The sequence below is a fragment of the Eimeria necatrix genome, genomic scaffold (assembly GCF_000499385.1).
Source record: "Eimeria necatrix Houghton genomic scaffold, Enh_scaff18, whole genome shotgun sequence".
Classification (NCBI taxonomy): domain Eukaryota; phylum Apicomplexa; class Conoidasida; order Eucoccidiorida; family Eimeriidae; genus Eimeria; species Eimeria necatrix.
In genome coordinates, this window is record NW_013652461.1 from 59,902 (window position 1) to 76,110 (window position 16,209).

Consider the following 16,209-nt stretch of genomic DNA (forward strand, 5'->3'; position numbering starts at 1 on the left):
TCCTAACAGAGTTACTCGAAAGCATACAAATAGCTTGCATGCTGTCTCACCTCCCACAGAAGCAGGTTGCCCGAATCGGATCCGGACAACAGCATTTGTTCCGTGATTTCCACAAAGCTGCGGATATCTGAAACACTCAGTTGTCCAAACCTACAAGTCCGCCCCTGAAATGGAAGTACAATATGCAAGCTAAAGCCTACATATGTATCTAGCAGATTTTCAGAGAGAATATCTCGTTGAATTTGAGCACGAAAAGATGAAGCGGCATTTTTGACTTGAGAACCCTATCTAAGAAGCATCGAGTTTAATTTGTTACGTTTTTGAACAGATGGCTTTTGCAACAGGGTGAATCTGACCTTGAGTTTAAGACCAGTGAAAGTTTGTACAGCTGTCCAAAGGCGAATATGACGTGATCCTGAAGTCGTTAATTGGTAAGCGAAGAAAGTTGACCTGTTCGCATCTCATGTAAACCCACGGTTGTGATATAATCATATGTAAAATGCTAAAAGCCTCCGAGATACAACTGCACTTAGTAGAGCTCCTGCGTAGAAGAAGAGAAGCGGCCGCCCGCACCAAACTTCATACCATTGTAGGTCCAGCACTTGCAACGCGGGAGTGTTTAAGCGAAGGAATGGGGACGCTGTAGAAACGTTCCAAAGTGTGAGGTAAGAGGTGGAAAGCGAAGCGACTTCCCCCTCATCTCCTTCCCACCCGACCACAGCAAGCAGCGGTACTTGCTCGGGATCAACCAGCTCATCCTTTGGCATGTTTCCGTCCGACGTTTCTTCTATTTTGAGCTTCAGAGTGGAAGACCCTATCACACTAATCTCGCGGTATGCATCTTGCTCCATAGAGGCCTGTAGAGTTTCCTCGCTCGCTGCTTTCTTATCCGATATCTCAAGCTCCCTATTTGCATCGCGCGTCTCCGGGTTGCACCCTCCTATCGAGACGCCCACATCATTGCCAGTTAAAGCAAACTTCCCACGAAAGGCCGCGGCGGAGAATCCGCGCTCAGCAAATGCCTTAAAAAGCTGTACGAGCTCAAATGTGCTTGATGAATATATATAGATATCTGCAATTTTTCACAAGAAAGCGCAACGCCGCAGCAGAAATGCGAGGCGTAGACGGAGGTGGCGCAACCCAGTAGCATTTTTACTTAAGTGTATCTCACATTCTAATAGCTAAGTAAACAGAGAAGCTGGTATCTTCTGATATGTGGCATATTCTTGAAGCTAGAATACATTATTTCTGTACGGTCTTCAAGACGGCCTGAAGCCGCCGACCAACTCGGACGTGGTGCGTAGCCATACCCAGGCATTGAGAGACTGCTTACTTGCAGGCTTGCCGATACTCCGCCCACAGATAGCTATGAGCTCATGGTCGTTGTCTATTGCCACCGCTGATATACCGCCATCATCTTCGAATGCGTTTGAAGAATGCAGCACATACGGGTCCCTAAGGCATGGGGCGTTTGAAGGTGTGAGGAGATGTTCCTCACACGTGGGAGGAAAAAAACCTATTTTGTATAGTATTAACTGTGTGTTTGTAACACAGGCCAGCGTGTTTCTGTCCACGATAAGCACCTGCTGCCTTGATGAATCCTGGCCGCCAATATGAGTTGTCCTCATTGGGGGCTCGACCAGCCTCAATGCGTCCATTTTTGCCCTCTCTACACTTTTAGTTTCCAAAGAAACCCACTGCAGACCAAATGCTATGAGCCTAATACTGCCACACCAGTCACTTGCACGGCTTGTATCCAGTGTCGTTGAGGCTGGAAGCGGTTGATGTCCCCTGAGATTACTCAGCCCTTCTGCCGCCAGAAAGGCAGCTCAGGTTAAAGTAACACTGCTAGCTCCGAAGGCTTTTCTTTACATCTTAACAGGTTCAAACCAACCTCCATCAATCGAGCTGCTGTGATTTGCCAGAGAAAGCTAGGATGGAAGAGGCTGGCAGCTGACTAGTATCGACACGTCTCTCATGCGGCAGAGTTCAGACACCCAAGCAACCATTTTATTTTGGAAGGCTGTCAAGTCATGGGGCAAGGATCGTGCCGTCCGAAGCAGTGCTCAACCATATACTTTGGTGGCACTGGAAAGCTGCGGGAAAGTTTCACACTGAAAAAGCTTTAGAGTTGTGAATAGCCTTTATCTTTTAGAACATATGTACACAAATAATGGGCGTATCGCACGGGGTGTATATGGAGAGAACCACCAGGTGCTTTGGATACAGCCACATCCCGAGAGGGATCTATACACGGTTAAGTGTCCTTGAAATTGGATGGGCCTTGGGCAAATGCCGAACCAAGCACTATTTAATAAAGAAAATGATCGATTTTGGTACTGAATGCCCCTATGTGCTCCCTGTGCGGGACTAGTGTCTTGAGCACGGCCGCATTTCGCTGATCTTTCGGCCTCGGGGTCACCTGCTGGCATTCAGAAAAGGGATTAGGTCAGCTGTTTCTGTCTTGCAGAGTTAAGAAGTACATTATTTTTATTATTAAACAGCCAACGCTATTCATTCCGGCCATTTATGTTCCTGGTTTACAATCTGGGCGTTGAATCGTCAACTTCTGAAACAGAGTAACCACGGCTCAAAATACTCGCCGAAGTGAGAAGCAGAAAACTCCCCGAACTCAGCCTTTCACCTGTTCATAAGGACTAAATAATTTTTTCCCTTGAATATAAACAAAGCTTTTTACCTTTTCTGTGAATATTTCGTTGGCAAGACGAGTGCATAGCGAGACCCTCGCCTGTCTTATTTTGCTCCAGAGCAACGAAATCCTGTGCTATGCGCAGCATATAAACGACTTCCAGCATACACCACATTTGCTCGCTGTACGTTGTATGCATACACTAGCTTTTCCATTGCCGCGCTTAGGGACCCAAACAGAGTCATGGAGGGGGAAAAGTTGAAGGCTTCCCTGCTTAGCGAATGGAACAGCGTGAAGCTACAAGCTACCAGTAAAGACTTGGCCGCTGCACTTTTAATTTTTACTCGGCAATATAGCACATCCTTCTGCCTTGTTTTCAAATGCTAAAATCCTATTCCCACAATTCTTCAATTCCAGCCATGCTCCAAAGCCTGTAACACGATAACTGTTGCGCAGTATCGTCAATGAATCAACGGCTGGCCATCAAAGCCTAAACACCACTACAGCAGGAAACACCCATAGGCTTGTAGCACCGGTCTACCCGATATAATGCCAGAGCGTGGTGCGCTCATTCGATACGGGACGCTTTGTTCTGTTTTGCTGGCATGCAGAAGACTACATCATGTTTCCTGCACCAAAGCTGTGAAAGCTTCGCGGTAAATATGCTGCGGCACAAATATTTTTATGCCTCTTGGCAAAATGCACTTGGAGAAAGGCAACAAAGTAAGAAAGTCACAAGACTCCTACGCGTACGACGCGCGGCAGGCGCCACTCCTTCTGTCCTGCAGTCCCAGAGCTCGTAGCATTACAGAAAGACTTTTCACAGGCTACTTACTGCGAGGAAAAACCCTAATACTGAGGTTTCGGTAAGTAGCATCCCTACATTGGCGGGTTGCAGAGGGTCAGGCTGTTGACAAATATGCAGGCTCATATAGGCTTACTACTAGTGCAATTCCAGGTGCATGTTGGTGCAGCGTAGCACTCTGCACCCTGGATGTGCACTAGAGCGCAGCACATGCTTCAGAAGATACAGCATGCAGCGATGCCTTATTTAAAGGCAAGAAGGGCCTATTTATTATTTACTTCTGTGGAAATGTCGCCACAGGAAGACAACTATGCTTTTTATAAAGGCTGTCATGAACAGGCGTGCCTGTCTACTGATGTATCACCATGCCTGACAAGTTAAAGGGCAGATCACGTACCGCCTAGGTTTTCTGGAGCTAGTTCAGTCTGATATTTCAGTAACGTATTCAGACTTGCAAGCCTCCAGAAAAATTTATGTGAAGCCTGTAAGGTACGAGTAGGTGACAGGCACTAATCTACCTATCAAACTAATGCCACTTACACTAATTTACAAGAAAAGGGCAAAAATGTAATTCAAGTAGTTGAAGCTACAAGGCGGTAGATAGCAAGATTGCGGTGCCTAGCTTGATCCAGAAGGAAGGGTCCTGAGAGCCGCTGCGTATTTCTTGCATTGTAACTAGGGATGGCCTCTCACCGTCCCCTGAGCGGCAAGGGTACTGGTAAATGGGGCACATGTAAAGCGCATCAGAAGAGGGGCGCCTGCGTACAACCGGCTTGAAGTGCACAATGGGCATTTCGTACGTCAGTTGCATAGGCTCCGGCTCCTTCAGAGACATGCCTTCAAGGTTCCACGAAGCTCCTTCAAGATACATCCGCTTCACGTATGCTCCATCTCGAGGCGTTGCCGAAATCACATTCTCATCATAAGTAGTCTGAAAGCAACTGTCAATCCGTCCATGCCATCAATTAATCCTAGCGATTCCCTACTTCCTAATGGTCGTGTGCCACAGGGCTTTTCAATGAAAATGCAGCTTCCGCTTTGCTAATATCCCTATCTTGAAGCCTTGCTCCTGCTTAATCAACATCGAAAAAATGTACCTGTGCTACAAATTCGAAACTAATAGAGTCGATTGAAGTTGAGTTTCTCCTTGCGAACTGCTGCAACAACGCTGTCAAGAACGCCCCCGGATAAGTGAAGCCGCCCAACCAGAAAACTTTCGGTTGGCTCTCCTAAAAGCGTGTCACACACCGAACAAGGCAATAAAATGTGTTCAGCTAAAACCTTGGGATGCCTTTTGTTCCCTTCCAGCCTACGCGAGATCTCTTGTAGAGCTCAAACACCTCGAAGATGATCCAAGGATGGGAAAAATAATATTAGAAGCATCGGCTTACAAGACCCCACTTCTTAATTTGGTCCACTCGAGCGGAAAGATCAAGCGACCATGATGTTAGGGGTTTCGCAGAAGGGAAAGCAAAGTTCCAACATTTTGGAACTTGCCCGTTCAGCAGAGAATACTCTAAACTCTCAATATCCTCGGTCATCACCTGAATCCCTGCAACAGCCTTTCTTAGATGTTGAATCATGTCTCTTACGCACGCTACAAGCCTATTAAGGCGCTGCGCCTCCTGAAGCATTACAATTCGAAGCGGTGAAGAATCTTCAGGTCCTTCTTGTTGTAACTGAGCAATATCAAGACGGTGGGGAAGAATTTGCTCGAGATGATCGCAGCACCGAAGCACCTACGCGCAGCACGAAACATAGATCCGCCATTTGATATGCTATTTCAGCGTGTGATTTCCACCGAGCAATTAAATCCTTTCCAGTAGAAACTGCAGGCTTTGAAGCTTAAGGAACTGTTGCCTGTTAGTGTCTTCGGAGTCTGCATACCCTGGATTCTCGCGATTCTGGACTCCCTGTCTCGTTGATATCAGATCCAGGAAGCTGCATACTTAAAAGCGTGGAAAATAGTTCTTCTGCCTCTTCTATTTGGGACTGGATCTCCGCGTTCACATGTTGACCGAAGAGTTCAGGGGGATCTACTGCAGGTAGTTCACGAACATATTGCCGCAGGCCAGTCTGTAGGAATCCGCACTTAAATACCAAGAATTGCTGGCAAAAAGTAACTGAGTGAACTGTGTATCAGATTAACCAAAGACGAGCCCCAAAAAGTGTGGAGACTTCGGGGCGAAAATGTGCGTTAGCATACTAAAGAGGTGTTTTCAGGCATAGGATACTGCGGAAGCCCTTGGAACCTAAAATCACTCGAAAGCACTTGCTGATTAAAGCAGTCGTTACAGTACAACCGCAGCAACCTCATATCTCTTTCATCAGTCAGGCGTCCACCATAACAAGCTCCAGCTATTCGGAAACGTATTGCCTCCCACGGGAGTTCGCCTGGCCACTGCACCACACATTGCCAGGCGAAGCTCACAGATACAGCGTCTGCAAGTACAGAACGATAAAGGCGTCCCATGCATGTCTGCATATGGATGTCAGTTGCTTACCTGTTCGCAGTAGGTGGCAAGAAGGCTGTCTCCGACGAAGAAGTCACTGTCGCTGAAACTGGCAGGTGTACTCCACCCAACATTGTGGAACTTTCCCCTTTCCACTAATATTGAATGCATCCAACACAAAGAAAAAAAGAGCCGCCTATAGCGCTCGTCGCCGCCAGCCACGCGATGCATATCCTCATCAGTGCGCTGCTGCAACAGGCGCTGGAGATTTGCTTTGAGGCCACGTGGTCTTTCGATTGTTATTTTCGTCGACCTGTGTGACCGAACTGCACAAGAACTATGGCAACTACAAGAAACAGCATAGCTGAGTATCCCGAAATCAACTCGCTTTTGTAAAGAACTTCCCAAAAAAAATGACGTTGAAAATTGATACGGTACCTTTGCAAAAGAGCAATGGGAAAATGCGTTGTAGGCTCCGAGCTGAGCCATAGCCTGAAGTCTTTATGGAGCTGAGCCTCCAGAATTTCTTCAGCTAATTTTTCTAGTGTTGGAAGCCAGGAAAGGGCAAGGTGGCAGTTCGCCAAAAAGACCCAAAACCCATGGCGCGCGCCGTCACGAATAACCTGCTCTGCTCTTGATGACTGACCTTGACCCAGTGCAACGGAAACAACCTGTTCATGGCACGAGCACTAAGTCCAGGACTTAGGTGCGCAGAGGTCCTATGCACTAGGTCTGAACAGCTCACGAGCTGCTAAAACTAAAACGACACTTTGCCACTGGTATCAAGAGCTATAGCTTATGCGTACGGTGGTGTTTTTCGAAGCAGCAAATGTCATCAGCTGTCCGACAGGGTCTACTCCAGACACGATAAAAAGCAGTGGAACTGAGTTTTTCGATGACGCGTATAGTTCTTCCCAATCTAAAGGAGCCGATTCAACGAACTTGAAATCCATGGCCTCAGCAACAAATCGCGATGAAGCAGGGATTATACGGTCAGGACGTAGGCACCTAATAACAACGAGCCGCTGGAGGCCGTCTAGTCGAGTTTGCCATTCACCAGGCAGAGCTAGCCGCTCAGGTTCGGAAGATCCGAACCATCGGCGCCACTCCCTGCACCAAATGCCGCCTGTATGCATTGGTAGAAGCTTTCAGCGAGACATCAAATGGAACGCAATAAACAATCTTACAAATGAAGTTTTCACATTGCATGGAAAAGTCCCAAGATTGTCAAGGCTGGGGACAAACATCTATTTAGCATACCGTAGATTTTGCTCTATAGAGCTCTGCAAGCCTTGGAATGCTTCTAGCTGACCAGCCTTGCAAATAAGCTGCCACGCCGCCGGCGCAATCCACTCTGGGTCGGGGTTAGGAATAGATGTGGCCGCATCGTGAAGACCACCACGCGTGAAAAGAAAAGCGTACTCGTGACGGTTAATCTGGTCTTCAGCAAGGAGGATGCTTGCACACAGGTGCAGGCTTAAAAGGGGCTTGTGACGCTCAAAAACACCCTGTCTTGCGTGCCTAGTTGACACCAAAAAATGAGAACAAAGCAACGCCACAAGCATGTACGTTTTACTGTGATATAAAAGGATGCAAGTTCGCTCAGTTAGCAACCCCCGTACCTGTATATTGCAAGCGTATGATCTGCATTCAGTGCAATGACATGTTCCTCTGCTGACGCTGCCACTGCGTTTGATTCCATCGCTCGTGTGATTGACTCCATAAACAAGTCTTCATAGGCGTCTAGCGAAAATTGATACATAGAGTCCGCTAGTGCTAGATCTTGCAAGACGAAATACAGAACTGAAGCACGATGGCCGCAGGGTCTACAGACAGTGCGCACCAAGGCAATATGTGGCCCTATGCCTTATCTGCTAATTGTGCTTAAAAGAATTGCCATTTCGAAGATTCGGCAAACGATGTTTTTACGCCTTAGTCCACCTGTGAAATCGCTTTTTGACTTCCTACCGGTATGCTTCCCGTGCTTGATCGATTTTCTTCATGGTGCGCTCTGACACTTCAATTTGTGAGGTGACATCCCCTGCAACGCGTTTTGAATCCTGAAATGCATGCTCACTCTTTCTGGAGTATTGCTATTTAGCCCTAGTGATACTGCGCTGCATTCCATTGGTTTTCATTGTGAGTTGTGTTGTCTTCGCGGAACAAATCCATTGGGGCTTTGCTGCGCTTGTACTCACTTGCAGCACTCGGATAAGCTCCATATCATCTAGAAGGTAGCCTCTTGCCGCAGTTAAAAGCTTGAGAATTTGATCCTCGATGTCTTGCAAACGCTTCCGGCCTTCAGCAAGTTTCAAAACCAGTGCATGCTTGTGTGCTTCCAGGCTTGGCTCTTCTTTCATTACAACAATTCCCTGAATTTTAAAAAGCAGCTTTGAGCTTTTGCTTGTTTTTTTAAAGAAGAAAACAGAGCCTTGTTTCACAGCGAGAGAACAGCACTAGTATAGAAGGAAGTTCCTCTTTCTCCTTTTCAATCCCTTCAACCCGTGCAAGTAGGAGCCATCATCACGTCAGATCTGTCTACTCTTGTTTTCACTTGTTTCACCTTCGTTTATCCATGAATAGGAGAGTAAACCAAAATTTGATGCGATCTAAAAGTTCTTTCTATCAGCTAACCAGAAGTTGTTCAGTCAAGCCATCCTGCATGATGACGAAGTTGATTAATGTGACTTCTGCCTCGATCTCTGGGGGAAATTGAGGATTTCCAATTTTGGTTGTCATCCAGAGAGAAAACTTATCATTGTAAGGCACAAGCTGGTCCCCTGCAACACGTTAGAACGCAGCGCGCAAGCCCTTCATCATTCACGCAACGAAACAGATCATAGGGAGATATGAAGGCTTTACATCGGCATACCAATGCGAACAAAATGGTTTCCGTTAACTTCAACAACATTCTTGGTAATAATGGGCTCGAGTGATGGATCTATTTGAGTCTGCAGGCGCTCCAGCAATACGGAGTGCCCGGTTTGCACCGAAAGGTGAAGAACCCGCATTAGTGACTTCGATTCAGGGTCAACAACCTGAACCAAAGGAAATACATGCAAAAGCTGGAGCTTGTCAAGCGTGTTTAGCAGCTCTTCTGGATACCTCTATACTGATAAGTGAAGCAAGTAGTTTTACATTCTTTTTTTTTTTGATTTTTTACCGTGATATCTGGAGACTTTAACTTTCTAATCCACCGATTAGCTTGGCTTTGAGGGTCAATAATAAGAGGCCATTTTGAAGCCTTCGTTATTAAAGCACCATTTTCGGCGGAAAAAGGATCCGTCGGAAGCCCATCCAACTGCCACTGACGAACTTCCACAGCAGTGACAAGAAAATCGGTGAAATCGAAATCTGCGCTGCAGGGGATATTCAAATCTTGCAGTTTGCGCATCCAGAGCTCCTTTACCTGAAGTGTACGGTCGGTAAGCAGGCTGTGCCGCAAAATCATCTCTTCAGCTTTCCTCTTAATGCACGTTTACTTCTCTGCTATTCCGTGGATAGGAAATCGAGTAAAACGGTTGATTGCAGGGTTACAACTTTCTTTCAAACTTACAAGATGAGATCTATAGGGAGACGTAAAAGGGCCAGCGTACGACATGAAGGCTGCTCCAAGAAGAGCATCTCCCGGAATATTGTCGAGTTTGTCCCTATGGCTCTCCAAAGATAGCTCCCATCGATCTCTTTCGTCTGCCAAGCCAGTAATAAGGCTTTCTGCTCTTTCAAGCTTCACTCGTAACTCCTCTGCCGAATTGTTGAGCTCGCCCTTATTACGAAGGCTCTCGTCGTACTGCTTATTCAGCTCCTCAAGCCGTTTTTGTATGTCCTCCAACCTGCAAAGGAACTCCCAGACTTCTACGTAATTTCTGCATTTCGCTCTGGCTCTAAGCTGGTACCTGGCGCCTGCGTGCTGCTGTGCTTACCTGCCGCGAGCCAGCCGTAGATCTGTTTGTTTCTTTTCAAGCTCCTCTTCTGCAAGGCGAAGCTTCAGGCGTTTTGGCTCAACGTCCCTGTAGACTTCCGCGTACATTTGCATGGCATGGACCCACAAACACAAGGCTCCAGCAGCACGAGAAACTTTCTGAACGTTTGGTGGCGCAAACGAAGGGTCTTTTGTGAATTTTTCGATCTTTTTCAACGTTGCATTTGTGATTGAGTCTTTGTCAAAGTTTTTAACTCTTGTCAAGAAACTGGGATCATTCAGTTCAACTTTTGCTTGAGACCAAGAAGGCGGCTTTTCCATAACTGTCATAACAGCCGCCATTGTTTTGACTACGAGTTCTGCAAAAACACCGCACAGTTTTAGCTACAACCTGCCACGAACGCCAAGCAGGCCAAGCTAGCTACACACAGTGGCCAACCAATCACACGGAAGCCACATTTGAATATAAGGACCTGGTGGCTTTGTATATGCCTTGACTTCGGCAACTGATTTCTTGTCAAGTTTCTCAAGAGCATCTATTGCTGCTTCTAGCGCTGGCATTGCTTTGTCAAGGTCTCGCCTAGCTTCCTCTGAAAGGAGCTTCGTCTCCACTTCTTCCGTTTGAATTCTGGCGCTGTCTGCTTCAACCTGCATGCCGCATTACATAGCTGCGACAGTCTGGTCATATTTTTCATGGCGCCATATTTTGTATGGGATTCATTCAAAATTCTTGGCGTAATAGGCACTCAGCAAAGGCGGAAAAGTATCTTGATACCTGCTTCATTTGTTCATCCGCCAGCGTGCGCTTCTCGACAATGACCACCATCAGTTCGTCACACTCCCGCTGCTTTTTTGCGACATCTTCCTTTTTGGCCTCGAGCTCCTCATTCATTGCCTCTACCTGATATCGGGCCTCTACTAGCTTGCCTAAACCGGTTGACAGTTTGTTCATCTTTTCGTGAACTCCATCTCGTTTTTCCTTCAGCATGCATCGATAGCCCTAAACCACAGAGAAACCCATGTACACTTGTCTTAAGCATAAGTCCATGTAAACGCAAGCTGGATTTCGCGAGCGTTTGGAAATTTCGGAAGCCTTACACTAACGAGTCGTAAAAACTTCGTAGGCGTTATATAACTGGTGCGCTTTGCCTCTCTCCAAAAGGCTTCAGCTTCACTGATAGCATCCATGTGAACACAGCTGCTCGCTTTTGCAACCGCTTCACGAGTTGGGCCGTCCATATCCGCATTTTCCAGGAAGGTTGCTGCCACCTCCTCCAATGCATCTTGGGGCCAGGTGAAGAACCAGTCGATTGTCGTTTCATTTATGAATGCCGGAAACATCCTGAATTTATTTGTGCAACAACGTTTTTAAGGCATTCCATCATGAAATAATTACTTGTCCAAAGGCACGCAATCATACACGTCCATGATATGGTGTCACCTGCAGGCCTATGACATGCGTTCCTGACGTCTGCTACTTGTTCCTTACCGGCAGTAGTCCCTTAGCTTGCTCCCAATTGGGCTAACACAAAGCAGTACGCGAATATTTTCCTTGACGCGTGACAAGAAAAATTCGACAATCGCATCAGGCTGTACTGAAACTTTTGCAGCTTCAGCTGCAGCATGGAGGTCTTTTAGCAGCATCCCGACGCTTTCGGAATCCAGCATTCCTGGAACATGCCCAGCAGCTAGAAGGCTGTTCAGGCAGTCTGAAAATGCGTCAGTCTTGAGCTCTTTGTCAGTCAACAGTATACTAGTCCGGCTGCCGTCTATACCTGCGGTCAAACGTTACAGACGCGGTTTCGAGATCGCGTCTGGACCCCCGTGGTTTTCATGCAAGCATTGTGCCAAGGCATTCTTCAAATATTCGGCGCACCTGCTTTTAATATTTGCTGCTTTAAATCTTCTTTGAATTCACAAATGGTAAAGTTTTTCGCCACTCGGACCTGCCACAGGCTAAAGTCCAGGAGCTTTGTAGCAAGCATGGCTAGCGATTGCCTTCCACTGCCTCCAACCCCAACCAGCAGCATGTGGCCTCTGGGCATACAAAGCACCCTGTGAATTCTGCAGCAGTGCTCAACTGCCTCCCTGCAAAGACACTCTCAGGACAAACGCACGCTGGAAGTAGCCTTAGCCCCCAAAATAGGCGAGGCGCTTGTGCTGTGTGAGGCACGCTGCATATAGATGTTGACAGGATATTCCGGCCTAGTTGCATCTGTGGATGCAAAAAGCATGCATACTGCCAAATACAGCACCTTCGACAAAGTTCTCACCTAAAGAGAACCAAGTGGAGTGTCCCGGTCTTGCTTATTGCGTTGATCTCCTTCAGCTTTAGTTGAAGGCTGGCTCTCAACGCCTGGCGATCCTGCACTTCCTCGTACCCACCTAATGCTAAGGCCCCAGACTGCTCTGCACGCAGGTGACTAAATAGGACGCCTCTATCCTTTGTCAAATCCTTTGTACGTATTTGGAACGTCTTCTCAAGAACATTGTCCAGGACTTCTATAAAATGGTCTACATCTTCAACAGATGCTAAGCGGTCTTGGTAGACACGCTGACACTCATGATACCTTTGTACAACGCCCAAAAAGGAATGCTGGTGACTGCATGATTGATCAGTCTACGCCTTTGAATCGGCGTATTTTTGCGGCCTGTTGTTCATCCTATATTAGCTTCACCTGAAAGCCCGTACCATAGCTTAAGGAGAGCATCTCTATCCTCAATGCATCGATGGTCAGCCTGGTAGAGGCCGTGAACGACTTTTGACGTGTCCCGCATGCTGAAAAGGTAGTGCGGTTTCTCAGGTTTCGGTCTAAAGCTTTGGCGGACTGCTTGGTGCAGTGCCACAGTTGCGGCGGCGATATTCTCTGCAGCGCTCCTCACGTCCTGCGGCAGGCAGCAAGACAGAAGTACAATGTGACTGCAAGCAGATCTTACACAGAAAAGCAAAACCACGCTGTATAGCATACTGATTCTTACTTCTTTGAAATCAGAAAACTTGTGTAAAACCAACGTTTGGTAGATACGGCTGAGGCGCGGCAATGAGGGCTCTAAAAATGCAATAGTATTGAAGCGCGATAGCAACCGGGGAGCTATTGTAGAGCGACCGCCTTCAGAGGATCTCATGGCTGCTATGACTTGCATGTCAAGAACGACCTTCAATGACTGCCGGCTCCGGTCATACCTGAAAGCGACCACATGTCAGAAGGCTACTTTGGAAGCATGCTAAATAACAAGCTAATGGCAATATGTCATGTGACTCAACTAAGAAAACAATGGGAATATCTACTGATGTTTTTTTCCTACCAGCTGCCGTAGTCGATAAAGTGTCTTAGAAGCTCAAGGGGGGGTTGGGAACCAAATTGATCTGGTCTTGGCATGTCCAGGTCGTCGATGAAACAAACCAGTATTTTCTTCCCAGGTGGTCCCCATTTTCCCTTCACCCGTTTTTCTAGTTTGTTTTCGAAGCCCTGCGTGAGCCGCAAATGCAGCAGCAATTGGAAATGACATGGGAGATGCCTATTGTACTTTGGTCTTAGCCGCTGTTGGCGTCTGACATATTGAATGGCGTACCTCCTGTGCTTCCTTTGAAGAGGTCTGTGATGAAAAGGTTAGCGTTGTTGTTGTGTAGACGCTGTCAGGTAGGTCGTTTAGAACGGCTTTTAAAATACAAGAAGTTTTGCCGCAACCACGGCTCCCAACTACAAGAGAGTGAGCTTTGTGTCGCATAAGACCACCTAGGAGGAAAGCGTGACAAACAATATCAGCCGTTGGAACGAATATCCGGTGAAATGGCATGCCATCTAGCGGCCTGAAACCACATGCAAGTCGTTTGTTCGGGGGGAAGTGCGTTTGCGAACGCAGCATGAACTGCTCACCAGCCAACTGCTCCGCGTTTTTGCTCCAAACAGAAAACTGCAAGAGACGACTCATGCAACTTCTTTAAGGCACAGTCGCAGTATCAGTTAGCGTCTCTGAAATATGCCTTTAGAGTGTTTGCCACTCGTTTTGCGCTACCTGTACGGCGAAGGCACTCGGTCCTCCCATAGCGTCCACTCTCCCTTTTCAACACTCAGGGCGTAGTCATACACGGTATGCGATGGCGGAAAGCTGTTGCTAATCTGACGAATTGTTGAATCAATGTGCGACCTGCTGCTTGATGTCATAGCTGCTCCCACAGTCCAGACAAGTGCAAAAAGGAAGATTTTCTCCAAAAGGGGCTGTGATCCGTGACTCTGAATATTTACAGAGAGACTCTTGCAGCCGATACGGGCCTTTGACAGAGAACTGCTGCAGTGTCTTTGATTCAAAAAGCTGCCTAGCTCATAAACAAATTCTAACTTAGTCAGGCGTCATACTGTCATGAGTGCCTACCTTGACATTCACAGTTGGTTGGCAAGCAACTATTTCGAACAGTCGGCAGAGTGATAAAACAGCCCCAACTTTCGATAATTTCACGACTTGTTCACCTTCGTGGACTGCCTATAAGACGTAACATACATCACAAAGAACTGCACGCGAATCTGTGACTCCTGGTTACGTTGGATCATATCTACCGAGTAAAATGTTTTGAGGGGAGAAAAAGCTAGGATATGAAGCTGCACTGTCTGGAACACCTTCAATTGATTCTGATAAGCATAGGCGCATTGGGGATGTTTACCTGCTGCACTTTTGGGAGATACTTGTCGAAGAGAGATCGCAAATATTGAGCTGACTCGTCTACGCCGTATTGTTTGGCTATCCATGCGTCCACATACGGGGCCCAGCCTAAAGGGACATATATATTCACACACCTTGGCTTCGACTAGGCTATTGGGTACTAGTATGCTTATGCTGAATTCTAAGATTCTTGAACTGTCATTTTACTCTTGGGACGGGCCGCACTCACAGAATATGTTGCCTACCTAGCATTGCAGGATCCATAAAGAGTATGCCTACCCGACTAACGGTCGATGGAGACGCAGCCGACAAGTTTTCAACTTCGAAAAGCAACGACACCTAAAAAGTCCATTTCCAGACGTCCGAAGGAGCTGCACTGTGCAACACATCGTTCCAGTATCCTGACATCAACATCTACAAGATAACTTATTCAGGCTTACCTGGGGATGCAGCTCAATTCTATCTCCGTTCGTCAGCGTCAATGTTTTGCTGTCATCAAGAAGTGAATTCATGCTTTCTACCCACGTCGTGTCAACTGGTCCATCAAGTACAACCCATCTACTGCATCTGCTTTGTAGCTGCACTTCGTTGCAGCATGTTCGAAGCAATGCTGAAAATACTCCATCGGTCCACTCGCGTGTAGTGGAGCTAAACCCGCCGTAGAGTTCTGAGCCGTCAAGTGACTTGGGATTGACAACGCATTTTTTGACTCTGGGATACTCTGGTCCTGTAATTGACGCAGGCATTCCCTCGAAACTTGCCAACTGTTCTTACTAGCCACAAACGATTGTCTGTTCCTCATATTCGCTTTTGCAGCTGGAGTTAAACGACAAACTGCAGTTCAGACGAATGCACTTCGACGCCATGCAATCCTCGCTAAAGAAAACACGAGCTGACCTCGAGTACTGAGGTAGTTCAAAGCTTGCTCTAGAATGGACATCACTGTGGATTTGCCAGACAGAGTACTGCCAACAAGCATGTTTCCGTGTCGACTGTGCATGCATTGAAATAACTGCTGCGCCTTGGTCATTTGACTCTCCACTCTGGTCCACCCGTTCCTCTCTACTGCCAACTCAATAGCTTCCCGGAGAACTTCTGATTCTCTCTGTAAAAGAAGCACAACACGGTTGCTGATCTTGCGAGGAGTTTCCCGGTGAAAAGAATACGCATTCTTATACGAGACTTACTTCAACAATATCATTTTCAGGGAATAGATCCTTAACAAGAGAAAACAAAATTTCCAAGTCTTCTGGAACAGTTTTAGGGACAACCATGTCAAGGATGGCCAAAATCATGACAGCCTGCTCCGTCATGCTTTCATCCGCCTGACGCTTGACTTCTCCAGCCCTCTGCAGCGCTGCACGAATTGGACGAAGTCCAAAGTCGTAGTGGTCTTGCTTGCTTAGCTGTTGTGTCAATAATTGAAAGAGAGCAGTAGCTTTCCGCGACAGTGATCGGGCATTCTGCAGAGTCAGAGGAACATCACCACCTCAGGAAAAACCCTCATCAAATGTGCTTTAGCATAACGCCCAAGCATCTGATTCCTCAGAACGTCCTGCTACTGACCTCAAATCCTTCTGACATTAGTAAAATTTCACATATTAGTGCAACGTCTGGGCTCATCATGGCAACGGGGCGGAATAGGCTTTTCAAGTTGTCAGGCAGGTCTGCTCTGCCCCTGTAGCCTGGATTCATTGTGCTAAATATAGCACAGCCAGTA

At 47.0% G+C, this 16,209-nt stretch overlaps 4 protein-coding genes across 4 annotated transcripts; all 4 read right to left on the bottom strand.

The window, feature by feature from the left end:
* Nucleotides 1-488: 488 nt before the first annotated feature.
* Nucleotides 489-1,658, bottom strand: ENH_00024510 (WD domain-containing protein, putative; the record flags this gene model as incomplete). The annotated part of the gene is made up of 2 exons (XM_013579616.1): nucleotides 489-1,072; nucleotides 1,334-1,658. 2 exons carry the CDS (start codon nucleotides 1,656-1,658, stop codon nucleotides 489-491), a joined length of 909 nt encoding a protein of 302 aa, XP_013435070.1.
* Nucleotides 1,659-4,041: 2,383 nt separating this feature from the next.
* ENH_00024520 (hypothetical protein, conserved) lies at nucleotides 4,042-4,326 on the bottom strand (the record flags this gene model as incomplete). Its single annotated transcript, XM_013579617.1, has 1 exon — nucleotides 4,042-4,326. The coding sequence occupies one exon, from the start codon at nucleotides 4,324-4,326 to the stop codon at nucleotides 4,042-4,044; it is 285 nt and encodes a 94-aa protein (XP_013435071.1).
* A 3,546-nt stretch (nucleotides 4,327-7,872) lies between these two features.
* ENH_00024530 (Dynein heavy chain 2, axonemal, related) lies at nucleotides 7,873-15,235 on the bottom strand (the record flags this gene model as incomplete). Its single annotated transcript, XM_013579618.1, has 20 exons — nucleotides 7,873-7,968; nucleotides 8,107-8,280; nucleotides 8,543-8,688; nucleotides 8,781-8,946; nucleotides 9,072-9,367; nucleotides 10,304-10,478; nucleotides 10,606-10,830; nucleotides 10,929-11,172; nucleotides 11,320-11,605; nucleotides 11,707-11,918; nucleotides 12,104-12,400; nucleotides 12,523-12,716; nucleotides 12,810-13,014; nucleotides 13,137-13,300; nucleotides 13,404-13,641; nucleotides 13,848-14,065; nucleotides 14,205-14,312; nucleotides 14,491-14,597; nucleotides 14,735-14,828; nucleotides 14,930-15,235. 20 exons carry the CDS (start codon nucleotides 15,233-15,235, stop codon nucleotides 7,873-7,875), a joined length of 3,951 nt encoding a protein of 1,316 aa, XP_013435072.1.
* A 95-nt stretch (nucleotides 15,236-15,330) lies between these two features.
* On the bottom strand, nucleotides 15,331-16,184 carry ENH_00024540 (hypothetical protein, conserved; the record flags this gene model as incomplete). The annotated part of the gene is made up of 3 exons (XM_013579619.1): nucleotides 15,331-15,594; nucleotides 15,677-15,952; nucleotides 16,056-16,184. 3 exons carry the CDS (start codon nucleotides 16,182-16,184, stop codon nucleotides 15,331-15,333), a joined length of 669 nt encoding a protein of 222 aa, XP_013435073.1.
* Nucleotides 16,185-16,209: the final 25 nt, after the last annotated feature.